General features: G+C 38.5%; 2 protein-coding genes and 1 long non-coding RNA gene across 7 annotated transcripts in view; all 3 read left to right on the plus strand.

The window, feature by feature from the left end:
• LOC140547088 (uncharacterized) overlaps window positions 1-2,192 on the plus strand; it is a 45,646-nt gene extending 43,454 nt beyond the window's left edge. Inside the window, exon 5 of the long non-coding RNA XR_011978390.1 lies at window positions 2,054-2,192. This is a non-coding gene — a long non-coding RNA (uncharacterized lncRNA). The remainder of the gene's footprint in view (window positions 1-2,053) is intronic.
• A 1,437-nt stretch (window positions 2,193-3,629) lies between these two features.
• On the plus strand, window positions 3,630-8,376 carry uchl1 (ubiquitin carboxyl-terminal esterase L1 (ubiquitin thiolesterase)). Its single transcript, XM_072670616.1, has 10 exons — window positions 3,630-3,749; window positions 3,863-3,962; window positions 4,094-4,105; window positions 4,594-4,722; window positions 5,484-5,619; window positions 5,806-5,891; window positions 6,192-6,239; window positions 6,459-6,528; window positions 7,254-7,312; window positions 7,657-8,376. Exons 2-10 carry the CDS (start codon window positions 3,930-3,932, stop codon window positions 7,738-7,740), a joined length of 657 nt encoding a protein of 218 aa, XP_072526717.1. The 5' UTR covers window positions 3,630-3,749; window positions 3,863-3,929; the 3' UTR covers window positions 7,741-8,376.
• A 3,210-nt stretch (window positions 8,377-11,586) lies between these two features.
• The window catches only part of LOC140547154 (LIM and calponin homology domains-containing protein 1-like), a 62,444-nt gene continuing 49,083 nt past the window's right edge, over window positions 11,587-24,947 (plus strand). For 2 of the 5 annotated variants that reach the window (XM_072670737.1, XM_072670739.1), the window contains exon 1: window positions 11,654-12,003. In XM_072670737.1, coding sequence (XP_072526838.1) covers window positions 11,893-12,003 — 111 coding nt within the window. In that variant the 5' untranslated portion in view covers window positions 11,654-11,892. Of the gene's footprint in view, window positions 12,004-24,947 lie in introns of all 5 variants that reach the window. The other 3 variants (XM_072670740.1, XM_072670738.1, XM_072670741.1) reach the window with 2 other exon arrangements.

Below are 24,947 nucleotides of genomic sequence, written 5' to 3' on the forward strand. Positions count from 1 at the left end.
ACATTGTCTGATTTTTAAAGAATTTATTTGCAAATTATGGTCAAACGTTTTCTGTAAGTCTTCACAAGGTTAGCACACACTGTTGTTGGTATGTTGGCCCATTCCTCCATGCAGATCTCCCCTAGAGCAGTGATGTTCTGGGGCTCTCGGCAGGCAACACAGACTGGGATCTGGAGACTGGCTAGACCACTCCAGGACCTTGAAATGGTTTTTACGAAGCCACTCCTTTGTTGCCCTGGCAGTGTGCTTGGGATCATTGTCATGCTGAAAGACCCAGCCACGTTTCATCTTCAATGCCCTTGCTGATGGAAGGAGGTTTGCACTCAAAATCTCACAATACATGGCCCCATTCACTCTTTCATGTACACGGACCAGTCGTTCTAGTCCCTTTGCAGAGTAACAGCCCCAAAGCATGATGTTGCTTCACAGTTGGTATGGTGTTCTTTGGATGCAACTCAGCATTCACTCTCCTCCAAACAGTTCTACTTTGGTTTCATCTGACCATAAGACATTCTCCCAATACTCTTCCGGAACATCCAAATGCTCTCTAGCAAACTTCAGACGTGCCCGGATATGTACTGGCTTAAGAAGGGGAACACGTCTGGCACTGCAAGATCTGAGTCCCTGGCGGCGTAGTGTGTTACTGACGGTAGCCTTTGTAACGTTGGTCCCAGCTTTCTGCAGGTCATTCACTAGGTCCCCCCGTGTGGTTCTGGGATTTTTGCTCACCGTTCTTGTGATCATTTTGACCCCATGGGCTGAGATCTTGCGTGGAGCCCCTGATCGAGGGAGATTAGCAGTGGTCTTGTAGGTCTCCCATTTTCTGATTATTGCTCCCACAGTAGATTTCTTCACACCAAGCTGCTTGCCTATTGCAGATTCAGTCTTCCCAGCCTGGTACAGGTACACAATTTTGTTTCTGGTGTCCTTCGACAGCTCTGGTCTTCACCATAGTGGAGTTTAACGAGTTCAAACAGGTGCCATTAATACAGGTAATGAGTGGAGGACCGAGAAGCCTCTTAAAGAAGTTACAGGTCTGTGACAGCCAGAAATCTTGCTTGTTTGTAGGTGACCAAATATGTATTTTCCACCATTATTTACAAATAAATTCTTTACAAATCAGACAATGTGATTTTCAGAATTTTTTTTCTCATTTTGTCTCTCATAGTTGAGGTCTACCTATGATGTCAACATCAGGCCTCTCTCATTTTTTTAAGTGGGAGAACTTGCACAATTGGTGACTGACAAAATACTTTTTTCCCCACTGTATATATATATATATATATATATATATATATATGCAAGAATGTTCCTATCACAACCACTGTAAAGAAATCTCTACACTCTGCAGCAGTCCATGTATTTTGTTAGGAATACAGACCACACCATGTGCGGTTTAACAAGGGGGAAGTGGGAGTCTCTAAGGTTTTCTGTGGATGCATCATTTAGCATCTTATTGTCCTAATTATTCATATTAAGTAGATGGCCATTTTGGCTTAGCCAAGTCCTGCAGGTTTAACTTTTGGGAGAGCCTGATAAATGATTTCTAATAATCATCATAATATTACCCTTTATTCCTCTACATACTATATGTTTTTCATATATTGTGTATCCTTTTTCTTTAAGGACCACTTATGGGCAGGTGACAAGATCTTAGTAAGGTCTATCTTAGTAAGTCACCAGGAGCCACCAGAACAGCTTGCTTTGGCACAGATCCTACAGATTCTACAGAAATCTAGTGGATGAGTGGAGCACACTTCCATATATAGAATGGAGGTTTAAAGAAAGCACATTTCTTTAAAATGTACTTTTTAAATAATTCCCTCCAGTTGACATGACAATAAAATGTACTTTTGTGAAATCATGTTTTTGTATGTTTGTACATGTATTCATGATCAACACATAAAAGCATTATTTAAAATGTATTACTTTAAAATTGAGGTTGAGATTGACAAGACTACACTACTGTGGAATTAATAGGAGTGTGTAGGAAAATACATGCATTTTTATGACATCACTAACACAATTCATTCACAATGGGCTGGCTTTGCAGGTTGATTTCCATTTATGCACTGTATGGCTTGGGGAGTGAACATGGACTATTTAAGGTATTACATTACCAACATCCTACCACATTCCATAAAATGTAACCATTACATTTCTTTCAACATCTTCCAAACTATTCTTATCCACTAGAGTTCCATATTTATGCAGTTTTTGTAATCATGCATTTAGGATTGTTATATTTCATAGGCTGTGTTCCGAATGGCTGCTCTTGTATCTTATTCCACAGCAAGTTGCAACCTCACAGTTAGTAACACAACATAAACTTATAGCTTATTAATGAGTGGTTTGAGCGGAAATACTGCTGCCTTCAAGTCTTCCTCAGAAGTTCCCACATACAAGAGATCAAGTGGTTTTGACAGGGAACAAGAATGTCACCCTGGGAAAAAGCTTTAATGTTTACTCTTGTTTTTCTGTTGCCAATGAGACAACGTTTATTTTGCATTATTGCAATCAAGTGAAGAGCAGAGGATGCATAGGGGAGCAATGTTTTTATCCTGTAGGAAACGTTGCATAGCACATAGCTGTGCACTTTGTAGTCATCCACCTGGCTTTCTCCCTCCCACTCTTGTTTAATCAATGTAAAGAAAAATACTTCCAGGATATTGTATAAAATTTGTGGGCACCACTCCTACCACCTCAAGTTAAGGTGAGAGATCTGTCATAATCACAGCCTTAAATGCTCTGCCCAAAACAGAAATGGAGTGTCTGAGACTGAGAGCTTTTTTACATATATTCATATGCAAATACGTTATTTTTTGGCAATCAAAAAATGGCAATGTATTCTATGACTGGACTTTATGACTGGAGGTTAAAGGGTATGTTTGAATACTTTAAGACATACATACTACATCAAACTCATTTTCTAGAATAGTGATTCACTTTTTCATACTATGAGTCTATCCCCTGACTCAAAATGTATTGTGTGACCAACCTTTTACAGGCATGGATGCTGTTCTGACTCCACCTCATCATGTCTATGCCAAAGACAAACAAATGCTATCGCATCAAGAGTGTTCTTCACAGGAGTTTTCAATGCAGCAGAACCTTTTTTTATGTATTTATTTATTTGTTTAATATATTCCTTTAGACACTTTTTCTATCATTTGAAACATCATTATATTGTGTCAAAAAATATAAATAAAAAACAAACACAAAAACTATGATTATCTTGAGTATATTATTTGCTTCGTTCCGTCAACTATATATAGCTGATGATATACTTAACTTTTATGAAGAGATATGATGCAAAAAGAACTATTAATAAAATATATATTTTTTAAACCTGATACACATTTTTCATATTATATAAACAAATAATAATTGTTTTTATATGCTATTGATTTATTTAATATTGTATTTATTGCACATCATTGAATTTAAAATCTAACTAACTGTAAATGTTCTAATTAAAACTTATTAACACTTCTTTTAAAACTCATTCAAAAGCAGCTGAATTGACTGAATTGTTCAATAGACATTTGCTCCGAATCACTTCTGGGCTCTACTGGTAGCTTCTAGAATCATCTGACTGCGGATCGTTCTATTTCCACAGCGCGTGACAAGAGCTGGCTGTTGTTATTTAAACTCTGTAAATTCCGTTTCTTCTTCTTTCCATTTTTTGGCATTTCTTCGTTCTCGAGAGAAAGCAAAAAGTCCAGCGCAGGAGCCTCAAGACGAGATTTGTGAGTTCAAACACACGCACGCACCCCTTCAAATGTGGAGAAATGGAACATGACCGGTCGCATATGAACCGCGTGCACTAACGGATGATAATATTTTTTTCTCTGTCGTTTAGCTAGATAGCTTAGCATTTACCTGAGAGGAGCAAGTACCGCCTAACGTTACTTCAGAATCCTGCGATCATGGAATGGAAACCTATGGAAATAAACCCGGAGGTTTGTTGTCCGTTTACCTCTCGCTACTTGCTTCACTGGAAAATGCAGTATTCACTTTCCCTGCGCAAAAAACCCGTTTACTGTTATTAATTGGATTGGGTTTTTTCTCTGTGTGTGTTTTGTCGTTGCAGATGCTGAATAAGGTGGGTAGCTGAGTCATTGTCGCCGAGGACTGGCGAAGCTGTGTCTCCTGTCTTTTTTTCCTGCTGTCTGAGATGTTCACAGTGATGTGGTGATGCGGTCCAGGCCTTGCTTGTTGCACAATAGATGGGCGTAGGCTCGCCACTTTCTACCTGCTGAGAGACAGAACAGAAACGTTAACGGGCAATTTAGCGTAGTTTAAGCATCAGCAGCCTCCGTTTAGTGCTGTTCGTTTCAGCTAGGTCCCAGGATTTGCACACATTCCACTGCTTTTCATAACTGGTCCATTTGAAATGTAATCTGTAAATGGTCTAGTTATAATAAATTAGGCCTTGACTACACTGTGATTTATTGAAAGTGATTTGCCCAGGTTTTAGAGTAATTTGTGAGGTAATTTTGTCTGTAACCTTAACTGATGACATCATTATGTGTGTTATATGGGGATGACGGTGCAGTCTTTGTTTGTGTCTGATGCTGACCGCTTGAGCAGGTGCTGGGTAAGCTGGGTGTGGGAGCAGACTGGCACTTTGTGGACGTGCTGGGTTTGGAGGATGAGGCTTTGTCTGGGGTGCCCACGCCCTGCTGCGCCTTGATGCTGCTGTTTCCTTTAACACAACAGGTATGCGTACACACACAAGATGCAGTACTTGTAAATTCAAAAAATTGTGTGTGGGGTTTTTATATAAATTCAGAATTTTAAACTGGCAGTTTTTTTTACATACAATTTCAGGATGCCGTGACTAGCAGAAATGCTACAAGATTTGGTGTGAAATGTTTGACTGTGAAGGTTGAAGGTTAAGAAGGTGCTTATGTTATCCTGTGAAGTTTGAGATACAAGGTTTTTGTGTCTCTTATGATACATTTTGGTTTTTATTGTATATAAATATTAAAAATAAAGGCACCCATCTTTGGGCCAAGTCTAACACAGAATCTATTATTGCTATATGCTAACTGGACACATTGACATTAAAGGTCAGCAAATCTGACTGAGCATATAATATTTTAAGAGTGTGACTGTATTATACTGGCATCATGGATTGCTTATGTGTCAGAAATGCAGATTTGTGTTTTTGTTTTAAATGGAGAGGCACCAATATTTTATGTGCATATGTTAAAGCTTTTTATGTATGTATGTATGTGTGAGAGAAATTAAGACAAAAATCACCCTGAATAATATTTATTATATAGAAAATATTGTCTCTTGTTAACAAATGTAGTGTAATCAATAAAATACATCAGCTCCTTCAGCGTGCAATGGGGGTGGCCAAACCTACTTTGTCCTTAATCTATGTAGACAGATTTCAGCCTTTTAGGGCACTTATAGCTATAGCTTATATTCTTATATACAGCTAATTTATTTTACTCCCCTGCATCTCTCAGCATGAGGAGTTTCGCTCCAGTCAGTCAGTGGATGGCTCTAAGGATGTCTACTTTCTGAATCAAACTGTGGTGAACTCCTGTGGAACTGTGGGATTGCTTCATGCTGTGGCCAACAATCAGGATAAGATGAGTTTCGGTCAGTACCATCACAGGCCTACACGCAAGAAATGAGTCATTTGATGTATGCTTTTTTTTATGTTATATGTTCACGGTCCTTTGTGTACTGGCCAGGATATAATGCAGCTCTTTTAAAGCTTACAAAAATTTTCCCATACATGCCTTAAATGGTTAAATTACATTTAATTATTATTTTGGCCCACAGAAAATGGCTCTGCCTTAAAGAAATTTCTAGAAGAAACTGCTGGAATGTCCCCTGCTGATCGTGCCAAACAGCTGGAAAAAAATCAGGTACCGTTCAATATCAACTGTGAAATAAGAGCCTGTTAACTGGTAACCCTAACTTGTCTTGTAAATTGAATCCTTCAGATCAAGTCACCCTTTTTTTTCCACTACAAAGGTCTGACAGCAGGTGGTGCCAATTTCATAGAGAAGAGCTCAAACAGGAACTGTAGTACACCATTTAAATGACCAATATAATGTTTTGCTTTAGATTACAACGATAAATGGTAGATGGATAATGTCTAAGTTAACTATAAATGCAGACCACAGACCACATGCACCCCCACTTTTATCTTTCTTCACTTGCAGGCAATCCAAGAAACTCATGATGAAGTTGCAGCTGAGGGACAGTGTCGTGTAAGACCGATTTGATTTACATTACAAAATGCATTCTCAGTAACTTTCTTTAACTTTGTTATTAATTTGTTTGCTTGTTAGTGAGCCACAGTGCTATTGTACGTTACTACGTTTGAAATTTGGAAAGTAAGGCAACACAATTGAAATAGTTATTGTTAAGTAGTGATGATGATGATTATTATTATTATTATTATTATTTATTTATTTTTATATTTACAGCCAGAAGCAGATAAGGTGAACTTTCACTTCATCACCTTTGTCGACGTTAATGGTCAACTTTATGAGCTCGGTAGGTTGTCTAATACATTGTGTGGTCATTGCTGTGTAGTAGGAGAAGAGAGATAAAGAGATATTAAATTGAAAAACATCACTGTAATTTGACAATGCTGCAGGAATACCTAGTTAAAATAATATTATCTGGATGGCCAATCAAGTTTATCTGTATAGCGCTTACAACTGGTATTGTTGGTAAAAAGACAAGAAATTAATCTAAAAATATATTAAAAAACCAAAGACCCCCTGTAAGTAAGCCAAAGGTGATGTCCTGTTACCGTTAATTAAGAGAGGGATGCCTTTCAAAGAGATCCTAAAAAAGTGATAGCTTGCAATGAACGGAGACTGTCCCTTGCAGTGTTTTGTTTTCCAAACCAACCTTTAACGATACTCCAGATGAGCAACATTTGGCTCCATCCCTACATGAAGTTGTGCTGGAGGGGGAAAAAAATCTGGACCTTCTTTGTGGTCTCTGAGGAGCAGTTAGTGAACCACTGCTTTAAAGAATATTTCTTAAGTGGTTCCTGTCACTAATTTGCCCATATGTACACCAAATGCAATCGGTTAATCCGTGAAAACAAGACCTTGTGCAGCTTTATTTGCCTGCGACATACTCCCTTGATCAGTCCCCCCCAGTGGGTGGTTGTATCCCAGCATGTGTAGTAAAAAATTTGATGTTTTGGCTCACAGGTCCATGTCCATTTAGGTAATATACTGTATGTAATGTGTGTTTGCTTGCAGATGGCAGAATGGAGGGGCCTGTGAAACATGGTTCAACAAAGCCAGACAGCTTTGTTATGGTACTCTTATTTTCTGTATTATTACTTACACATCATAGAAATTGATCCATTACAAGTTTAAAAACATGGAGCTGTGCATTAGTGACTTCAGCTAGTTAAATGTTGCATTGTTAAGCCAAAAAAAAAACTATGTTTTGTGTATGTATTTTAAGCCATGATTGCCAAAAAAACATTTTACAACATAAGAGATCATCTCATGAACACCACAGTGGTTTTAATACTTTCTTTAATAAAACGTTCTGTGGAGTCCGGTGTGTTGGGCATTTCACATTGGCTTTAAACTTGTTCAGCCAATCAGGTTTTGGCACCAGCAGAAATTGATTGTAATGTTTTCCTTTTCGTAGGATGCTGCAAAGGTGTGCCGTGGCTTTACTGAGCGAGAGAAGGGAGAAGTGCGATTCTCAGCTGTGGCTCTATGCAAGGCCTAAAGATGACCAAAACTGCAAGACTGCGTGAGGAGCAACTGACCAAAAAAATAAAAATAAAACACAACTTCACTGTCCCTCCCTTTCAGGCCAGAGCACACAAGTCCTGCACAGTCTACCCAAAACCGCCTGTCTGCCTGCTGGTGAATCTCAACACTGCTCTTTCTTTAACTATCTTTGCATTTCAATCTGCCACAACTGCCAAGCTTTTGTTCCTGCTCTTGGTATGTTGTATTTGTAGTTTTTTGCACAAGTGCCTTATTGGGCACAAATGTCCCTTTTTTTTTTTTCCCCCCCTGTTTTAAATAAGTAATGTCAAACTTGTGATCTTAAAGGTGGCTAGTTTGGATTTCATGTGTACAGTTCATCTGGGTGTAATCTGGGTTGTGTGATCTGATGTGCAGTACTGGGTTTAGTTGTGATGTTAATAAGAGATCACATTGAAGTTGCTGTGATGCTGTTCTGTTTAATTCCAGAACTTTGTTGCCTCTTTAAGCTCAAGCACTTAGCGTGTGTGTGAACGAATGAGTGTGCAGAAGCAGATGTTTTTTGTTTCCCTTTGATCGCACACAGAGAATCTGTCTCCATTGCTGTTGCTGTTGTTTATGGCATTGAAAATAAAATGGGTGATTCACTGGAGAGTGATTCTTATGTTGTTTGCTTCAAGAGACAGGATTGACCTGGATTCAGTGATCTGCAGCTCTGAGCTGTTCATCTTCAAGCCATGTCTATTAATTTTATATGCAAATAAGGTCACATGGGCAGGCAAATGTGACCAGCATTATAAAGTAGTTTGTTCAGTGTGGGTTATGTTAAATATAGAGCTACACTTGCACTGTAGCTATATGTATTTTTTACAATGTTTGGGGGGAGGGGCACTGTCTTTTGCTTATAAACAATTGAATCAGCATTAAGCTAAATTAAATCCTTGTTCTGACTATTTTCATGCAAGTAAAATATAAACATCAGTATGAACATTAAAATGTACTGTTTCTGTAGAGAAACTACAAAAATTATGAATCCTTATGAATTAATTAACTGAAAACCAACACGTACGTATATCTGCGTATACAGCTTTGCCCATTCATGTTTCATAATCTAGTCTTGTAACTGTTGGTGCTGCACTATATAAAAGAAGTGTTTCTCTTTGGTAATGCTATGCTTTAATAAAGGCTGGTGTTGTTATATGTATAGTATGCTTGAGAAGTATTGGACATGCAAACCATATTGAGGCCTACATGTCTTAATGGCCATTCACCTCCAGGGTTCGCTGTGGCCATTAGAAAGCTCCTACTGAAGTATATTCATCCTCTACAACACAGATCCTTATGAAACGTTTACAGTAAGCAGAGTCGGTGAGGTTATTGTAAAGTGGTAAGAAATAAGGAAAAATGAACATGGTGAAACAGCAAAAAGAAACCAAGAATGTGAACTGTCAGAAAGAAAGAGCATCAAAGGCAAAAGGAAAAGACAACCAACAAAAGAGGGTAAAGGGGGGAGAGGTACGGAAAATCAGTACTGAGTAAGATAGAAAAAGGACAGAAAAACAGATTAAAACTGGCAAAAAGAAAAAAAAATTATACTTATAGAGAGAAAGAGACACTAATCTGGAACATATACTTAGAAAGAGATAGACATGTAGAGGCAGAGACAAACTCTTTTTCAATCTCTCTCACTGAATGAAAAATTAAAATATTCAACAGAAAATTCATAGTCAGTCTCTAACCACTACAGTTAATGTTGATGAATGGTGCACCAGCTTTAATGCACGCTTGGACTATTTTCATCCGGTTACTGAAAAGAACTTGGTTAGCATAAGCGTACTAGATCCTATTCCAACGCAGCTGTTTTAACAGGTTCTGCCTAGGGTCATAGAACCAGTAATGGTCATAGTAAACATATCCTTCAGCATTGGCTACATATCATGCCCATTCTCAAAAGGCCTAAGCTTGAGCCCCATGAGCTTGGTAATTATAGACCAATATAAAATCTTTCCTTCATTGCCAAGATCCTAGAAAACGTACTGTTTCAGCAAATGTACACCTACCTCCACAACAACAGCATTTACAAGGTCTTTCAGTCTGGATTTAGACCCAACTAAAGCATTGAAACAGCTTTACTAAGAGTCACAAATGACCTACTTTTTTCATTTGATTTCATTTTGCTGCACTACTATTCTGGTGCTGCCTTTGACACCACAAATCATGCAATTCTGCTTAATAGGCTAGAAAATACTGTAGGAATTAAAGGATCTCCCATCACTTAGATCTTTAGATCTTATCTGACAGATTGCCACCAATGTGTTTACTGAAATAATAATAATACTCTCATTACACAAAAGTCAATTATGGTGTTCCTCAAGGGTAAATCCTGGGTCTATTACTGTTTATTCTTTATATGCTGCTAAAATAATCCGCAAACATGGTATTGACTTTCATTGCTATGCCGATGACACACAACTTTACTTATTAACCAAACCAAATGAGGACACTTGTCTTAATAAAATAACAGACTGTCTTTGGACATTAGATGACTTACAACCTTCTTTTGCTTAATCCAGATAGAAAAAGATCTTACTTATTGATCCCAATATTAATAAATCCAAAATGCTAATATTGCTGTAAATCTAGATGGATTCTCAGTCAGCACCACTGTATGAATTTAACATTTCACTCAAATTTTCATCTTTCATGGCTTGATGACCAATTTGCCATATTCTCTTAATTTAGTATTGTTTTATTGTGTTTTTTTTCCTCTTTTGCTTTTTTATGGAAGGATGGGTTCCCCTTTTGGAATTTAGGTTCTTCTTAAGGTTCACTGTTGCCACTGGCTTGCTCAAAAGAGGCTCGGACTCGGATCTCTGTAAAGCTGCTTTGTGACAACAATTATAAACACTTAAAGAGGAATAGATAAATAGAAACAGAGAGACACTTAAAAACAGAGATAGATATTTAGAAACAGAGAAACAAAGAGACTCTTAGAAACAGAGACCACTAGAAATAGAGATAAAGACACTTAGAGAGATATTACACTTAGAAACAGAGAGACACTTAGAAACAGAGATATAGACACTTAGAAACAGAGACAGACAGACACTTAGAAAGAAAAAACACGAGAAACAATTCAATTTAATTCAATTATATTAATATAGCGCTTTTTACAAAAAAGGTTTACAACAAATGTCACAAAGCAGCTTTACAGAGCTCTGGGCCCAAGCACTCTTTTGAGCAAGCTAACACATAGAGACACTTAGAATCAGAAAAGACAGATACTTAAAAGATACAGATACAAAGCGATAAACAATAGTAAAAAACAGATAGACATTTAAAAACAGAGAGAGAAATTGAAAAAAAAAAAACTGAGAGAGACATTTAGAGACAATCAGAGACAGATAAAGATAAAGAGATGAATATACAGTTAGAAAAAGAGAAAAACTTAGAAACAGAGATATTGACAATTAGAAACAGAAGGAGACACTTAGAGGAAAAATAAATAGGCATATAGAAACAGAAATACATTTAGAAACAGAAAGAGACATTATAGAAACAAACAGAGAAATAAATATACAGTTAGAAACAAAGGTAGATCAACATTCAGAAACAGAAAGATGGACATTCTGAAACACAGAGAGACTTTGCAACAGAGAGATATATAGAAACAGAGATCAACAATTAAAAGTAGGGAGAGTTTTCGAACAGAGAAATAAACACTTAGAAACAGTGAGAGGAAGATATAACAGAGACTGTCCAAACTCAGAGGTCGTCAGAGAGAGAGAGAGAGAGAGAGAGAGAGAGAGAGAGAGAGAGAGATGTATTGCCTGAACTCCTCCATTGTCCTTGTGCATTCCTTTCTCTCTGTGTGCACGCTCTCGTCAGGCATCAGCAGCAGCTCGCGCTCGTCCCGTATTGGCTGATCCGGCGGTGTGTGTGTGTGTGTGTGTGTTTCTGTATGTGTGTCTCATATTTTTAGCGCTGCTCGGCCTGCCAGTGCAGGGCTCGCGCGCTCGCGCCGCTCTTGTCTCGCATCAGCAGTAGTCGCAGTAGGACTGTAGGGTTGGAGGCGTGCTGCGCAGGAGGCTTTCTCTCAGGACATTTCCGAGGACAGTGGAGCTAAAAGCTCGAACGGACCGGAGGCGTCGTTCACGCCTGTCTGGAAATGGCGAGTCCCAGTGAGGAGACGCGTTCAAACACACACTCGGAGCAGCAGCGCGAAGCTGGAGAAACGAGCCAGGAGCCCGCCGTCCAGGAGGCCCAGAAATGGATAGAGGTGCGTGACCACAGACATAACATCCTAGAACCGCGGAACAAGCAGCCTCCCACACTCCCGTGCATTGATATATGTAACAGATAGAATTGTGTGTGGTGAACACAGACATGTACATGCAGAAATATTATCTCTGTGAAGTTTCATTTCAAAACATGTCCATCATGCAGCATCATGTATACAGTTATCTTTGGCCAAATGACACGTTTTAATATAGTAATTTAGTAGAAATAATACACATACTCTGTAAAATAATAAACAAAACCTCATTCTGACCTGTGCAAAAGTTTGGCCACCCTAAGCGTTACAAAGGCTTAGATTTGTTTTATTTTTCCTGATGCATGTCAACAATTGTAATTAAGACCTTATTGTAATGATCTAACTCTTTAACATTTGGGCTTCTCTAATCAACTGTATAAAGATCTGGAAATTCAAGTCACTGATGCCCACAGGGGTAGGGGAGACTATAAGAAGTATGTGGAACACCAAGACAACTGACTGAGATAACTGCTTCTTTGCTGGTAGGAAAGGCAAATCCTACCAGCAAATGAAAATTTAGCTGAGTCAAGGATGTGGTGCACACCGTTCTATTGTTCAGCGCTGCTTTTCATGCAAAAACCAAAGGAAGGAAACCTTTCCTGTGACTTCAGTTTCGCATGCCAGATGAGTATCAGTGCTGTGGACTGATAAAGTAAAAAGGCAGCAAATATGCATTTGGAGAAACTACATTTAATGGAGAGAACACATTGCCAACTGTGAAGCAGGGGGTTGCTGAATTCTGAATGCTTTTAGGTTATGTTGCCTTTGGTGGTAATAGCAGTATTGCAGGGGGGAGGGAAGAAAGAATGGATTTTACAAAATATCAGAAAATCCTGGATGCAAATGTCAACCCATCTGTTAAAAGGCTGAACCTAAGAATTAGGGATCTCTAGAAGCAAAATACTTGTAGCTGCTACGAAAAGCGTCTGCCAAAGGGTGTTACCAGCTACCAGCCTCTGTAAGGGGTAAAAAAACTTTTGCACAGGCCATATTGATGATTTTTATGTTATGAAAGACAAAGTAAATGCACATGAGAAATTGCTGGAAATACTGTGTTATATCTTGCACTAAAATGCCTAAATGTCACAAACTGTTTTATATTTAATGACATGGCACATAATTCTTACCGGCTATAAATATTGCACCATCACCTGTTGTGTGTGAGTGTGTGTGTGTGCGTGCGCGTGTTTTAAACGTCCCTTCCATTGTGGATGACGGTGCGTGTCAGCTTACAGCAACAGTGCTGGTATCACGTGCGCGGGATTCGCGGAGTTTGCGCCGTTATGAAGGCTCTGAGACAAATAGTTTGCGTCTTTATTCGCCTGGCGCTTGCAAAGTAAGTATCACTGAATATTTTGGACACGTGCTCCGTCAATCTCTCTAACAAAGAGTTTTGTTGGTGTCCAGACAGAAATATGACGCACTGGCGTTTATCTGTTTTCTCACCCGTATTCCGACAAACCCCGCCCGCTCGAGCTGGGTTACGGCGCAATGATTGTAAGTAGAAACTACAACCAACCATGACGCAGGGAGCGCGCTGACGTCAGCCAATCCTAATGCAGGAGTGTGAATGCGGGTGGGAAAGAAAACACGCCATGTGTCTCACGGACCCGCCCCCACCCTTTTTCCCGCGTGATTCCCGTCGTCATGGCAGCGCGCAGGCGCAGGAGAAAAATCACACGTCTCTGATTCCCCTGTCGCCGTTTTCATCCCACAGCCTCACAAACTTCTCTACATTTCGTTACCTACGATCACATGAATCGGTGTTATGAAGGCATCGCATCTCAGTTTGTGCACTACTCTTTCTATTGGCTTCTGAAATTATTTCCTGACCTATTTTTGTTGCCTTCGTGCCGTGGGGTGGGCTTGAATTGATGGGCATGTGACGTCACTGCTCTAGATGCGAGTTGTGCTGTGTTGAGGGAGCTCTCCGTGTCAATATGAGTATTTAGCCTTTTACTGGAGACGAAATGTCCGTAAGACAAAGCATCTCTCTGTCTCTCCCTATCTCTCTCTATAACTAATGAGCTAACACTAGATACAATATAATCAGTGTAGTGGTAGATGGGGATTGTACACTAATGGTAATCTTATGGTAGTGGTAATTTCCACAACATTGGACATCCTTAGTGGATGATGAGCTGATATGACTAGCTACCACCAGCTAGTTAGCTAGCATAGTTACTGCAGCACTCCCTCTGATCTGGCTGTCTCAATCACAGCCTTCACAACATGTTATGGCGCTGGTGTTTCATAGTAACACTACTTATGAAGTGTTGCATACGAGCAAAATTGTCCCCCATGGAATAAATAGATTCCTAGCTTTACATTTAAAACATTTTACTGAATTGTTTGGATTGGTCTGCATATTTTCTCTGTGCTGCGATGCAGCATAAGGAGTACCCAAATTGTGGTTTTGGTTTTCAGATTCTCACACCTGGAATGGTTAACAGAGTACTCGTGCACATCTCTAACAGTAGTCAGAAGAACTGACCCGTTAAGGCATAAATATAAACCTTTGTGTGTAGACTGTGGACAACTACTCCATTGTGACACCTATAGTGCGCATACATATGTATATATTACCATGTACGCATGTATTTAGAAAACATAGTCAGTCATCTTCACATATAGTACACAAATGTGTTGGATATTCTGTTCTTTCATCCAGGAGATTCTGCTTATGAATGTGTGTGTGTTTGTATGTGTGTGTGAGTTGACAGCAAAAACAACATGCCAGTCTGCCTCTAACCTGCTACAGGCTGCAGAAAGTAGAACAAATCAATTTTCTTTCAGTCCCTCTGTCCTTTACCCTAATTCTCTAATTTGCCACTATGAGTCTACCAATCTCTATACCTCCTAACTGTCACGTCTCATGTACTTCTACCTGTATGCACTGAAAACTATTAAATATATTAAAAAATGCTGTAATGCTGTTCCAGGCAACCATGTATTATTATTATTATTATTATTATTATTATTATTGTTATTAATATTATTATTATTATTGTCATATAACAACATATGTTTCAGTAAATTTTAAACCTTTTCTTTTTATTTAAATGTAACCAGATACAGCTTTAAAATGATGAATTGGCAAGCTTGAAGATAAAAAGGAAGTAATCTATGGAAGTAGTCTATGCTATGTCCTCTATGCTATGAGAGGTATAACCTAGTTATCATGCATATTATATAACTTTGTATATCTATTTTTGCTGTTTGTACTTTTTTGGCATAGTTTGAGGGAGCTGTTCTTTCCATTTAATGATGAATAGGCCAACAGAGATGTTCCAAAATGGCTTGGACTCAAATCTTTTAACATGAACTTCCATTGAGAATGAGTTTTTTCCTCTTCTGTGAACTGTTGGCAATTCTTGTACCACAAAGCATAGTTTTGCACTGATTCTTTTCCATGAAGCACTGTAGCCCTGTGCTCAAAAACAGTTAGTCCTGATTAGAGCCAGGTGTATTGGGATTGCACTCTCCAGGGTTGTAGGACCAGGTTTGGGCACCCCTGGCCTACATGACGTGTGTATGTGTGTGTCTGTGTGTCTGTGTGTCTCTGTGTTTCTCTAGAGGTATGTCAGCAGTAAAGGCAGAAGCAGCTGTGATGGTGAGTGCTTCATAAATAGCCAGGCTGAAATAGCAAAGCACCCTGCTGCTTCCAAAGAGCTTTAACAGCATTAGAACACACACACACACACACACCCCTACACACACAGAACCATGGGGTGACATCCTGACACAGCGAAGGATGTATTGTTTCTTGGTGGGGATGGCACCATGAGTGCTCTGTCTCTCCTACTTAACACAAGACGTGGAATTGTGGGTGATTGAACAGATGACCTAATTTTAGCCCATAGGTTTGTGTGTGTGTGTGTAAATGGGTTTGTGGGACATTTTCTGGATAATTCTGAGATGAAAATTCCCACAGCAGCTGTCACTAGTCAGGAATGGACAGTACTGGCCTATCACTTTACAGAAACTCCTCGGTTCCTCTGCATCAGCCTATCATGTTACAGGAGGCCCAGCGTTTCTCTCCCTCAGCCTATCGTGTTTCAGAGTGTTTCTCACTCGCTGTTTCCATATCTCCAAAGTAGCTTGATGTTTGAAAACCACTGAGAGCTGATGTGGGGACTAAGCGTAAGATATAGGTTCTAATGCACTTCAATTTGTGATCCATTTAGAGTGATCTAAAAGCCTCAGCCTGCTATATAGAACTGTAACGCACAACATGTTTGTATGGGTTGTTTTTACATATTTTCAGGACAAAAATCTTTTAAATGTGTAAGACAACCAGAGAATATATATATATATATATATATATATATATATATATATATATATTTTTTTTTTTTTTTTTTCTTATTTTTTTTTTTTTTCTTAACAAAAGCTAACTACGTTTGTTAATATAATTATTTTTCACAAGTCTTCTACTTTGGACTAGAAGGACACATCTCCAGTTGATATATGGAGGTAGAAGATGATGTGGTGGGTGGTTGTAATAACTTCATGGGACACAAAAGGCACAGATAGAAATTTATAGGACATTAAACTGGAATAAAAAAAAAAGAAAAAATAACCAATTTCCCCAAAACCAAAACATTATAGTTATTAGAGTTATAAAATAAGTGACATTTAGGAGGAGGACCTGAAGCTTCTCCTCCGAAGCATCCCCATAACCCTAAATAATTGTAACACTAGTTGCAACATTCTGCTAAATTGATTCAAATGCAGTTAATTCTATAGAGTACTACACTGTTTTGATGAGACAACATATACACAGAAATATCTGTATCAAAATGAATTTGATTCTTGAAAAGAAACCCAAATATCATAAAATTTCATTTTCATTACATCTATAGCACACTTTTTTATGTAAAAACAAATGAAATATGTTTAGTGTGTCTTATAGATAGATGTAAATATATCACAAAATAGAATTTTGCATTTTTCTTTTATATAAAGTAATAAGTATTTGATCAAAATAGCATTCAGTACCAACAAGAAACGTTCACTCATTTACAACAGTTTTCTACGCAGTCTACGCAGTTTCTCTGCAAAAAAAGAAATCCAGTAGGAACACATGCAAGTTTTTACAAAGCAGCTTTTACATTCGGACTGTATGAAGTTCTTGCTGTGAGCGGTTTACTTGCTTCAAACCAGTGCTCTTTTATAGCCTTCAAGAGGGTGAATAAAATAATAATGTTGGGATTTAAACTAACAGCTCAGTGATCAAAAACACCTATGATAGAAAAGGTAATTTGTTCTATCATAAAAAAAATTAATGATGTAGCTGTAGAAATGCCAGACGACCAGGAGCGTGTTCTCTTTAAATCTTGTTACACTGCCCAACATTGTATTAAAACAAATGTGTTTGTGTGTGAGAAAAAACTAAAAGTTGATCTGTACATTTTAGTACAGATGGTGTCATGGTTATATGGCAACATACAGCCAGCTGCCTCTACTCACTCACCCACACACACATGCACACACACACACAGATTAAAGCACACAGCTGTTGCAGTGGGAAATGTTAGAAAGACACAGCACAAAGCTGAAATGGCATTGCGGATCCATATGTGACAGTGGATCTGTTGTTAACATAAAAGAGTTCAAGTAAGTCCATTAACATAAAGTATGCTACTGATTTTAGTCGCTGTTCAGGTTATCCTATTTTTCTCATGTACACAGGCCTACATTAAAATAGGCGTTTATAGTCTTTATGCATGGGTTAGCTGTCTGTATGTGTTAATAGGTCAGGGGTGGGTTCCTGCACAGTTTTGTGTTTCTTCTGCTCAAGCACACCTAATTATTCAACTCACCTGTTAATTGGCAGGTTTAGTAGGTCTGTCTAAGCAGGGAAATCCGCAAACTATGCTGGGCAATAGCCCACCCCTGTGCTAGATGGTGGTATTCTGAGTGCAGAATACTACAAAATAAAATATGACACACATCATTTGTGTTAGCCCATTTATCTGAGTGTCTGAGCCAAGAATGTTTTAGCAACTTTCCATCAACCACCTCCCAATATCAGATGCAGTCTGAGGTCCAGATTGTTCATAAGACAGTAATATGGGAGAAACAATGCAACACACCACAACTAATCCCAGTCACTTTCAGTGAGAACCATCAGTTCTTCTAGATTCAGACTCGCACTGCACACAAATTCTTTTCATTATCCTGATTATCAGAGCAGCTCAGTCTCTGTCTAGCTTCCCTTAGTGTCACACTTGAGCAAGTGATAACATGGTTAATAATTTTTTTACATAATTTTAAAAACATTGTCTTGCTTGTTCTCATCTTCATCCACTTCCTTTCCTTGTCCTACTTCCTCTCACATGCCCTTTTATCTGGACCTTCATTCATTTTAGGTTTTCATTTTACCAGAAACTATTGGTATGTGATTAAGCAGTTTATGCATATCAGAAACTCGGAAATTCGGAAACGGATGAAAATGTTTGGGGAACGTTTGATTGAATAGGGCTTGACTTCCTCTCTCTACACTCATGGGCTGGTTATGTGATCTGGGTCATCTGGCACTAATAATTTAATTTGGCTTCTTTTTCTTTTAATTTGCACTTGAGGTAATTGTGCTTCTTTTATGATGCCATAAAAGAATACAGAGTAATCCTCCAGATCTGGGACTGTAGATCAGTGTTTCTCAAATCCAATTCTGAAGATCAAGAATGGCAGAAAACTGAGTTGCAGTTGTGTGCCTTCCTTTTGCTAACAAGGAGTGTACTTGATGATTAGCTAATAATGCAAATCTTGTGTGTTTAGACAATCTTCATTAATGTGTTAAATTATGCCGTGCTAAGGAGAGGGAGAGAGACAGAAGTCTAAATGTAAATGGTTTACTTTTAAAAATGCACCAAAAGCCTGGAGGAGATGTTATGTCCTTGAGCTTAAACGTTTGGCTGAAACTCATTTGGTTTTCTAGCACACTGAAAGAGAGAGGGAGAGGAACAGGGCTCCTGTTGAGAGGGGGCGAGAATGTGCAGAAAGGGAAAAAGAAAGAGGAGCAGTGTTGGGTAATTTGTCGGTGACAGGGGGCTTCCACATACTTTTGGAGTACACTGTTCCAGACGTGTTTCCTGGCAACTTCTGTGTGTGAGTGTGTATGTGTGTGTGAGTGTGTGTGTGGGGGAAGAGGAATGGCCACAGTACCTCTTCAAGGCCTGTTAAACAAAGATGTGTTGTGTTGTCCTGGAAAGATCCACTTCACAGATATTCTTTAAGGGACTGTAAACTTGATTGTAGATATTTAAACTATATTACAGATGTGTGATGGCCATTGTTATGGTCATTAAACAAAGTTAGTATAAATGGCATAGTGGCATAAACAACCACTCTGTAGCAGCAGACTGGATTTAAAACAGTGTGAGAGAGAGTAAATTAGGGAGGTGACGTTACATTTAAACAGGCAGGACTATAGTAACCATGGTGATGAGTGTCCGTGATAGAGTAAGAATCAGGTCAAACATGCAAATATTGTTAACATTTGCTACAGTACAGTACTGTGGCAAAGTGGCTATGATAAGAAACATTTGCGGATGCTGTCACACAGAAACCTGTTTTCTCCATTTTTGCAGTGTTTCACTTTTTGACATACATTGAATGTGGCAATTGTTCTTTACATTATGTCTTCATGTGTTGGTTAAGACTAGTCAACAAACTATGTTGAACATGCAGAAGGAAGAAAGAGAATGTATACTAAAATAGCTCAGTTTTGCTTATGTAAAATTGAATTACAGTTAAATTAAGAAGAATTACTAAAATGTTATCTCGTTTGCTTGCAGTTATTAAGCCAGGCAAACTACAGAGAGTTTGGTTTGTGAATGATGGCTTAATGTCTTCCGATAAAAATAGTTATTTTTGGTTTAAATGAGAAGTGTTGTGAAAGTAAACCACTGCTTTCCAGCATTCCATCTGTGTAACATGGTGGTGGTAGTATCATGGTTTAGACCTGTTGCATGTGGGCCACGATAGCTTGCCATAATTGATGGAACAATGGATTCCATTTTCCAATGATACCAGCAGATTCTAAGGAAAAATGGACATCTGTCCATGTGCTACTAAACTGTTGTTCTACCAAACAATGGTTAAAGAAGAATAAAGTTATGCAGGACTAATCAACAGAAATGTTTAGTTGCAGTTATTGCCACACAAGGGATCACACCAGATAGAAGGAATGTAACATTGGATCATCTTCCTCAATAAATCAAATAAAATTTGTTTGTATAGCGCTATTTACAACTGCTGTAATATAAATACTGCAAATAAATGACCAAGCCTCATTTTGTATCAATTGATTGATTTGGTTCCCTTTATCTACTTTTAGGACTTTTAAGGCCTTTTTAGGTCACATTTATGTAGTAGTATACATTCATAAGGGGTTCACAAACTTTCAAGTACCACTGTACACTCAACTAGCACTTCCAGCTCCTCTGCAAAGGAGATTTTCTTACAGGAAAATTGAAGGAAGAATGTTTTGCTTGTGCAGAGAATATTACAAGCATGTGGGAATTTGGAGAATTTAGAAAGAGAGATCTTGCAAGGGGATTACACACACACGCACACATAAACTGAAACACTAACTTCTGTTTATTTGACTCCCACGTTTGGCATACAGTAAAATATGTGACCACTTTTCTTTCCACTTTCTTTATAAATTGTTTTTTCTCACAACAGTGTTTGCCCTGTCAAGACAGTTAACATAACTCAAAATTAAAATGAAAAGTATGAGTTTGGTGACAAATAAACATGCACATTTCTGCTTATTCAAAGTGTTATCGATAACCAAGACATGTCTGGCATCTGGTTGCTTTTTTATTTTTGCACTGGAAGCTTATATCCCACTACTTACACTTTGAACATTGAAGTAATCCCACACAGCTTATGTGCTACAACCCAACAAGGCAGTTTTGGCCATCTGGTATCTGTGTTTTTACCACAGTAAATTGGACATAGTTAGACATTACGCAGTGCACAGGTTGCTGTAGTAATGTATTCATTCAAATTGTGTGGACAGACTGTTGGCATTCATCACTGCATTATCTTTGTATGATCTAAAGTGCTTACTTATAAACTTGTCCTACTTGTACAACTATCTCTTCAATCATAGTTTCATTGTTTAGTTCCCTTCCTCATGGCTTCTGGAAAGCTGTCTTGTAACAATGTCAGGATGTGAAAAGTTATATGAATTAAACTCAATTGAAGTTATATCAAAGTGTAACTAAAAAAAGTAGATTTTAAATGCATGTTGAATACAGTCATATATAGTTAGGACACCCCATGAAAACTTTTGACAACAAGATGGAGGTAATGTAAAATCAGAAATGCAATTTTCTTGTGAGGAAAATGTTAGGACACCCCATGTCCTAATAACTGGTATTTCCTTCTTTGTCTGAAATAACTTCATTTAGATATTTCCTATAAGGATGATAACATCAACTTTTTTTGCCACTCTTTCATGCAGAATTCTTTCAGCTGTATGACGTTTCAGCTTCAGTTTTTAGACAGATGCAAAACAAAATACAACAAAGAATTGTGGATAGTGGATTCGGTGTTGGAGAGCTCTCCACGTCTTACTTTACAAAAATAGAACCCAAACCATGACACTTCCACCTTTATGCTTCACAGTTGGCATTGGTTCTTGTGCTTAAATGCTGTGTCTGGTTTACACCAAACATGTCCTCTGCTCCTATGTTCACATAAATCAATGTTGGATTCATTTCTTTTAAAATCTCTTTCCGTACTCATTTGCATCTACAACCCGAGAACCATGGTAATAACACTCACTTTACCAATCATGCAAACCAAACTAAATGTCAAAAAAAAGACAGGCTCCTTAGAAATCTCCTCTAATGATGTTCTAATCATCAGCAGCTAATGTGGTGCACCTGATTCTCATTAGCATGATTTTGATGATAAACCATTGTTTACAGAAAATAAAATTGAAATTTAGTTAGTGTGCTTTTTATGTGAGAAAGTAAAATCATATCTTATCTGGTTACGCTATGGACACATTTTAATGACCGGTGTAAATTGAGTCCAGACATAAAACATATGTGAATGGAAGGTAAACAGGCCCCTTGTTGATGAAAGAGCTTAAAGCAGAATGGCCAGAGTATTTCAATTTAATATAAAGGCTATGGAAATGCACAACACGTTGGTGGATGGGCTGCAACAGAGGAAGACCACGTTGGGTTCCACTTCTGTCAGGCAAGAACAGATGGAAGGGTCAAATTTTTGGTGAACCCATGGACCCAACTGCCTTGTGTAAACAATCCAGGCTGGTGAAGGTTGTGTAATGGTGTGGGAAGGTTGTGTAATGGTGTATTTTAAAAGTTGAATGTGTGCTATATGTAAATTAGTGTTCTCTCTCTTGTAACCTTCTGAATTAAATTCCATTTAATTCCGTTAAAACTGTATACGCCATTTCATTTCTTTAAAGAAGTCATCTTAACATCTTACCACTCATGGCTGTGGGTCACTGAGGGTTTTAATAAAGCAGTCTTATCCATCGATTTCTCAGAAATGAAGGATGCATGTCTCAGTGACGTAATGGCCAAGAAATGCAGCCTAGGCTTTAGGACGCAGCTGTTCAGTATGTGTCATTTCGTACATCCATTACTAGACAGCACAGTGTTCTCGCTGCTATGCAGTAAGTTAAGACTGCAGTCTTATGTAATTAAAATGTATTCAAAATACACACGTACATACATTCTATGTAAAGAACAAAGTGTTTTTGCAAGAAGATTACAGAAATGTATTCCCTCACCAACCCCCCAGCCCCCCCCAAACCATACCCCCCCCCCATGCACTGTTACACCCACAAATGCACAGGCACAAGGTTTGTGTAACTGACTCACAGTCTTTTTGTCGGGTCTAAAATTAGTGGGAGCACAGCTGCCTAGCTTTTTTAAGTGTGGGTGCGCTGAGGGTCACACTCTGACATTGACAGTCCTCGCCAACCAGAGGTTCCTGTTCATAGTTCATGTGTTAACTGTCTTACTCTGCTCATTTTCAGTGTTTCTGCAGAAATTATCCACACCTCCAGGTCTTAGGCGTTTAGGCATTTTCTGCTTCTCACTATACGAAAAGTCATCCCACGCACGTTCAATGATGTTGAGGTCTGGTCTCTGGGGTGGTCAGTGCATTATTCTGAGCTTCTTTTGCGGCACATGAAAGTGTTTTTCCTTGAGTTGAAAGTATCATCACAATGATGTTATATTGCATAAAATACAATTGTATTTGATTCACATGATTAATATGTGTTTCTTCACACCCTAAGTAGTGGGCCTTTACTGACATATCTACAGATCCGCATATGGTCATTTCTAGCCTGTAGTCTGTGATTGCATGAACAGGCCACTTTTGTCTTTGTCTTTCATTGCATTGTCCGACCTTTTTCTTTCATGCCCTCTGACTATTCATCCTTTCACTGGCCTGCACTTAAACAGTGAGGCTAAATCCAGGTGCCATATATATCTGCAGTTTGTCTGTTTGACATAGTCAGATGGCCTATTTTCAGAAGTATTTTAAGACACTAAGTCTGCAGAGATGCTCTCACTCCTCCTTCTCCCTCGCTAGTCCTGCCCGTTGGTCCTGAGGCTGTTGCTAAGGTGATTATGGGCGGAAATAGCTCTGATCAAGTGCTATTTCCGTCATGTGTTGTGGCTGAGGCGCTTAGTGATGACATCATGGAGCTATCCAGTAGAATAATTGTGACTGTGTAGACGGTCTTAGACCCTGACAGTACACAGAAAGATTCCTCAATTTAGCAGAGTAAGAAGCAGATTGTTGTAATCATGGTGTTTTTATCTCCAAGTGTGCATAGCTATCCATCTTTTCTGCCAATAGACTTCATGCTTCAAAAAGACTGCAACTACAGTTTTAGATCTGAGAATTGTTTGATGAAAATCTAATGTAGGCCTAAACTGATCAGCCAAGACAGGTTTGGTAGAAATTTGTTTCTTTAATTTTGTGCTAGACAAAGATATCCAAGCAGACAGTGCTTGTAGATGGCTGCTACTGCTGGTAAAAGGTTTTTCACATAAGCAGGCCTGAGCCGAATAGGATGTCCTATACCCAATTTCATGCACACTGTAGCATTTAAACATGATATTGTTGATGCTTTGGGTAAAGCTGCTTTCACACTGAATGCGGAAAATACATAATGTGTCATAAATAATAATAAATAATGTGATTTCACATTCAGTGTGAAAGCAGCTTTACCCCAAGGCATTCTTTTCAAAAAATAAGTTTGGATGATATTTCGATTTAATTGATAATAACTTTCAGTTTTTCAGTGTCATAAATAACACAATTAATGCTAGTTTTAAAGTAGCAAGGATTTATATTCCTTGCTCCTGGACAAGCTAAGAGTATGTTGCACAGAAGTCACATAGTGCAGCATGCTAAGCCCAGAGTAGCGACTGCTATTCTCCCTATTACAAGTCAGTGGTGCATCATAGTGATTTCGAAGCTGTAATGTAAAGATAAAAATGCTACATACTACTGCTTTAAGCCGGAATACCTCTTTAACAGCTGGACATGGTTTGGCTCAAGGGTGATGATTTAGATGAGTTATGATTTAGAGTGCAGTTTATGCAATGATGACTGTTTTGGCATAGGCTTCTGTGCCAGACTCCTTAAATACTAGAAAAACTACCAACATCATTAGTTTTAAGCACAAAACATGTCTAGGCAAATAGACTACATTTGAAGTGTGAATAAAGTTAAAAATTTCATCAACAAATTCAATTTCATCAAACATCAAACTATTTCTTTAAAAGGTCTTTCTTCACCTCCTGATTCCAGTGGGTGGTTACATGCATGTGTGTGTTGGATTGGTAGCAGCAGCTGTGTGAGCTTCGCTTGGCGGCAATGATGACTGCTTG

The sequence above is a fragment of the Salminus brasiliensis genome, chromosome 24 (assembly GCF_030463535.1).
Source record: "Salminus brasiliensis chromosome 24, fSalBra1.hap2, whole genome shotgun sequence".
In the NCBI taxonomy this organism is placed as follows: domain Eukaryota; kingdom Metazoa; phylum Chordata; class Actinopteri; order Characiformes; family Bryconidae; genus Salminus; species Salminus brasiliensis.

What these genes read in the sequence shown, in the direction of transcription:
- uchl1 (XM_072670616.1), top strand. Translation starts at nt 3,930, where the DNA reads ATGGAATGGAAACCTATGGAAATAAACCCGGAG. An exon ending in CAGCTGAGGGACAGTGTCGT is followed by an intron (nt 6,240 to 6,458) that starts GTAAGACCGATT and finishes TTATATTTACAG; the next exon opens with CCAGAAGCAGATAAGGTGAA. An exon ending in AGCCAGACAGCTTTGTTATG is followed by an intron (nt 7,313 to 7,656) that starts GTACTCTTATTT and finishes TCCTTTTCGTAG; the next exon opens with GATGCTGCAAAGGTGTGCCG.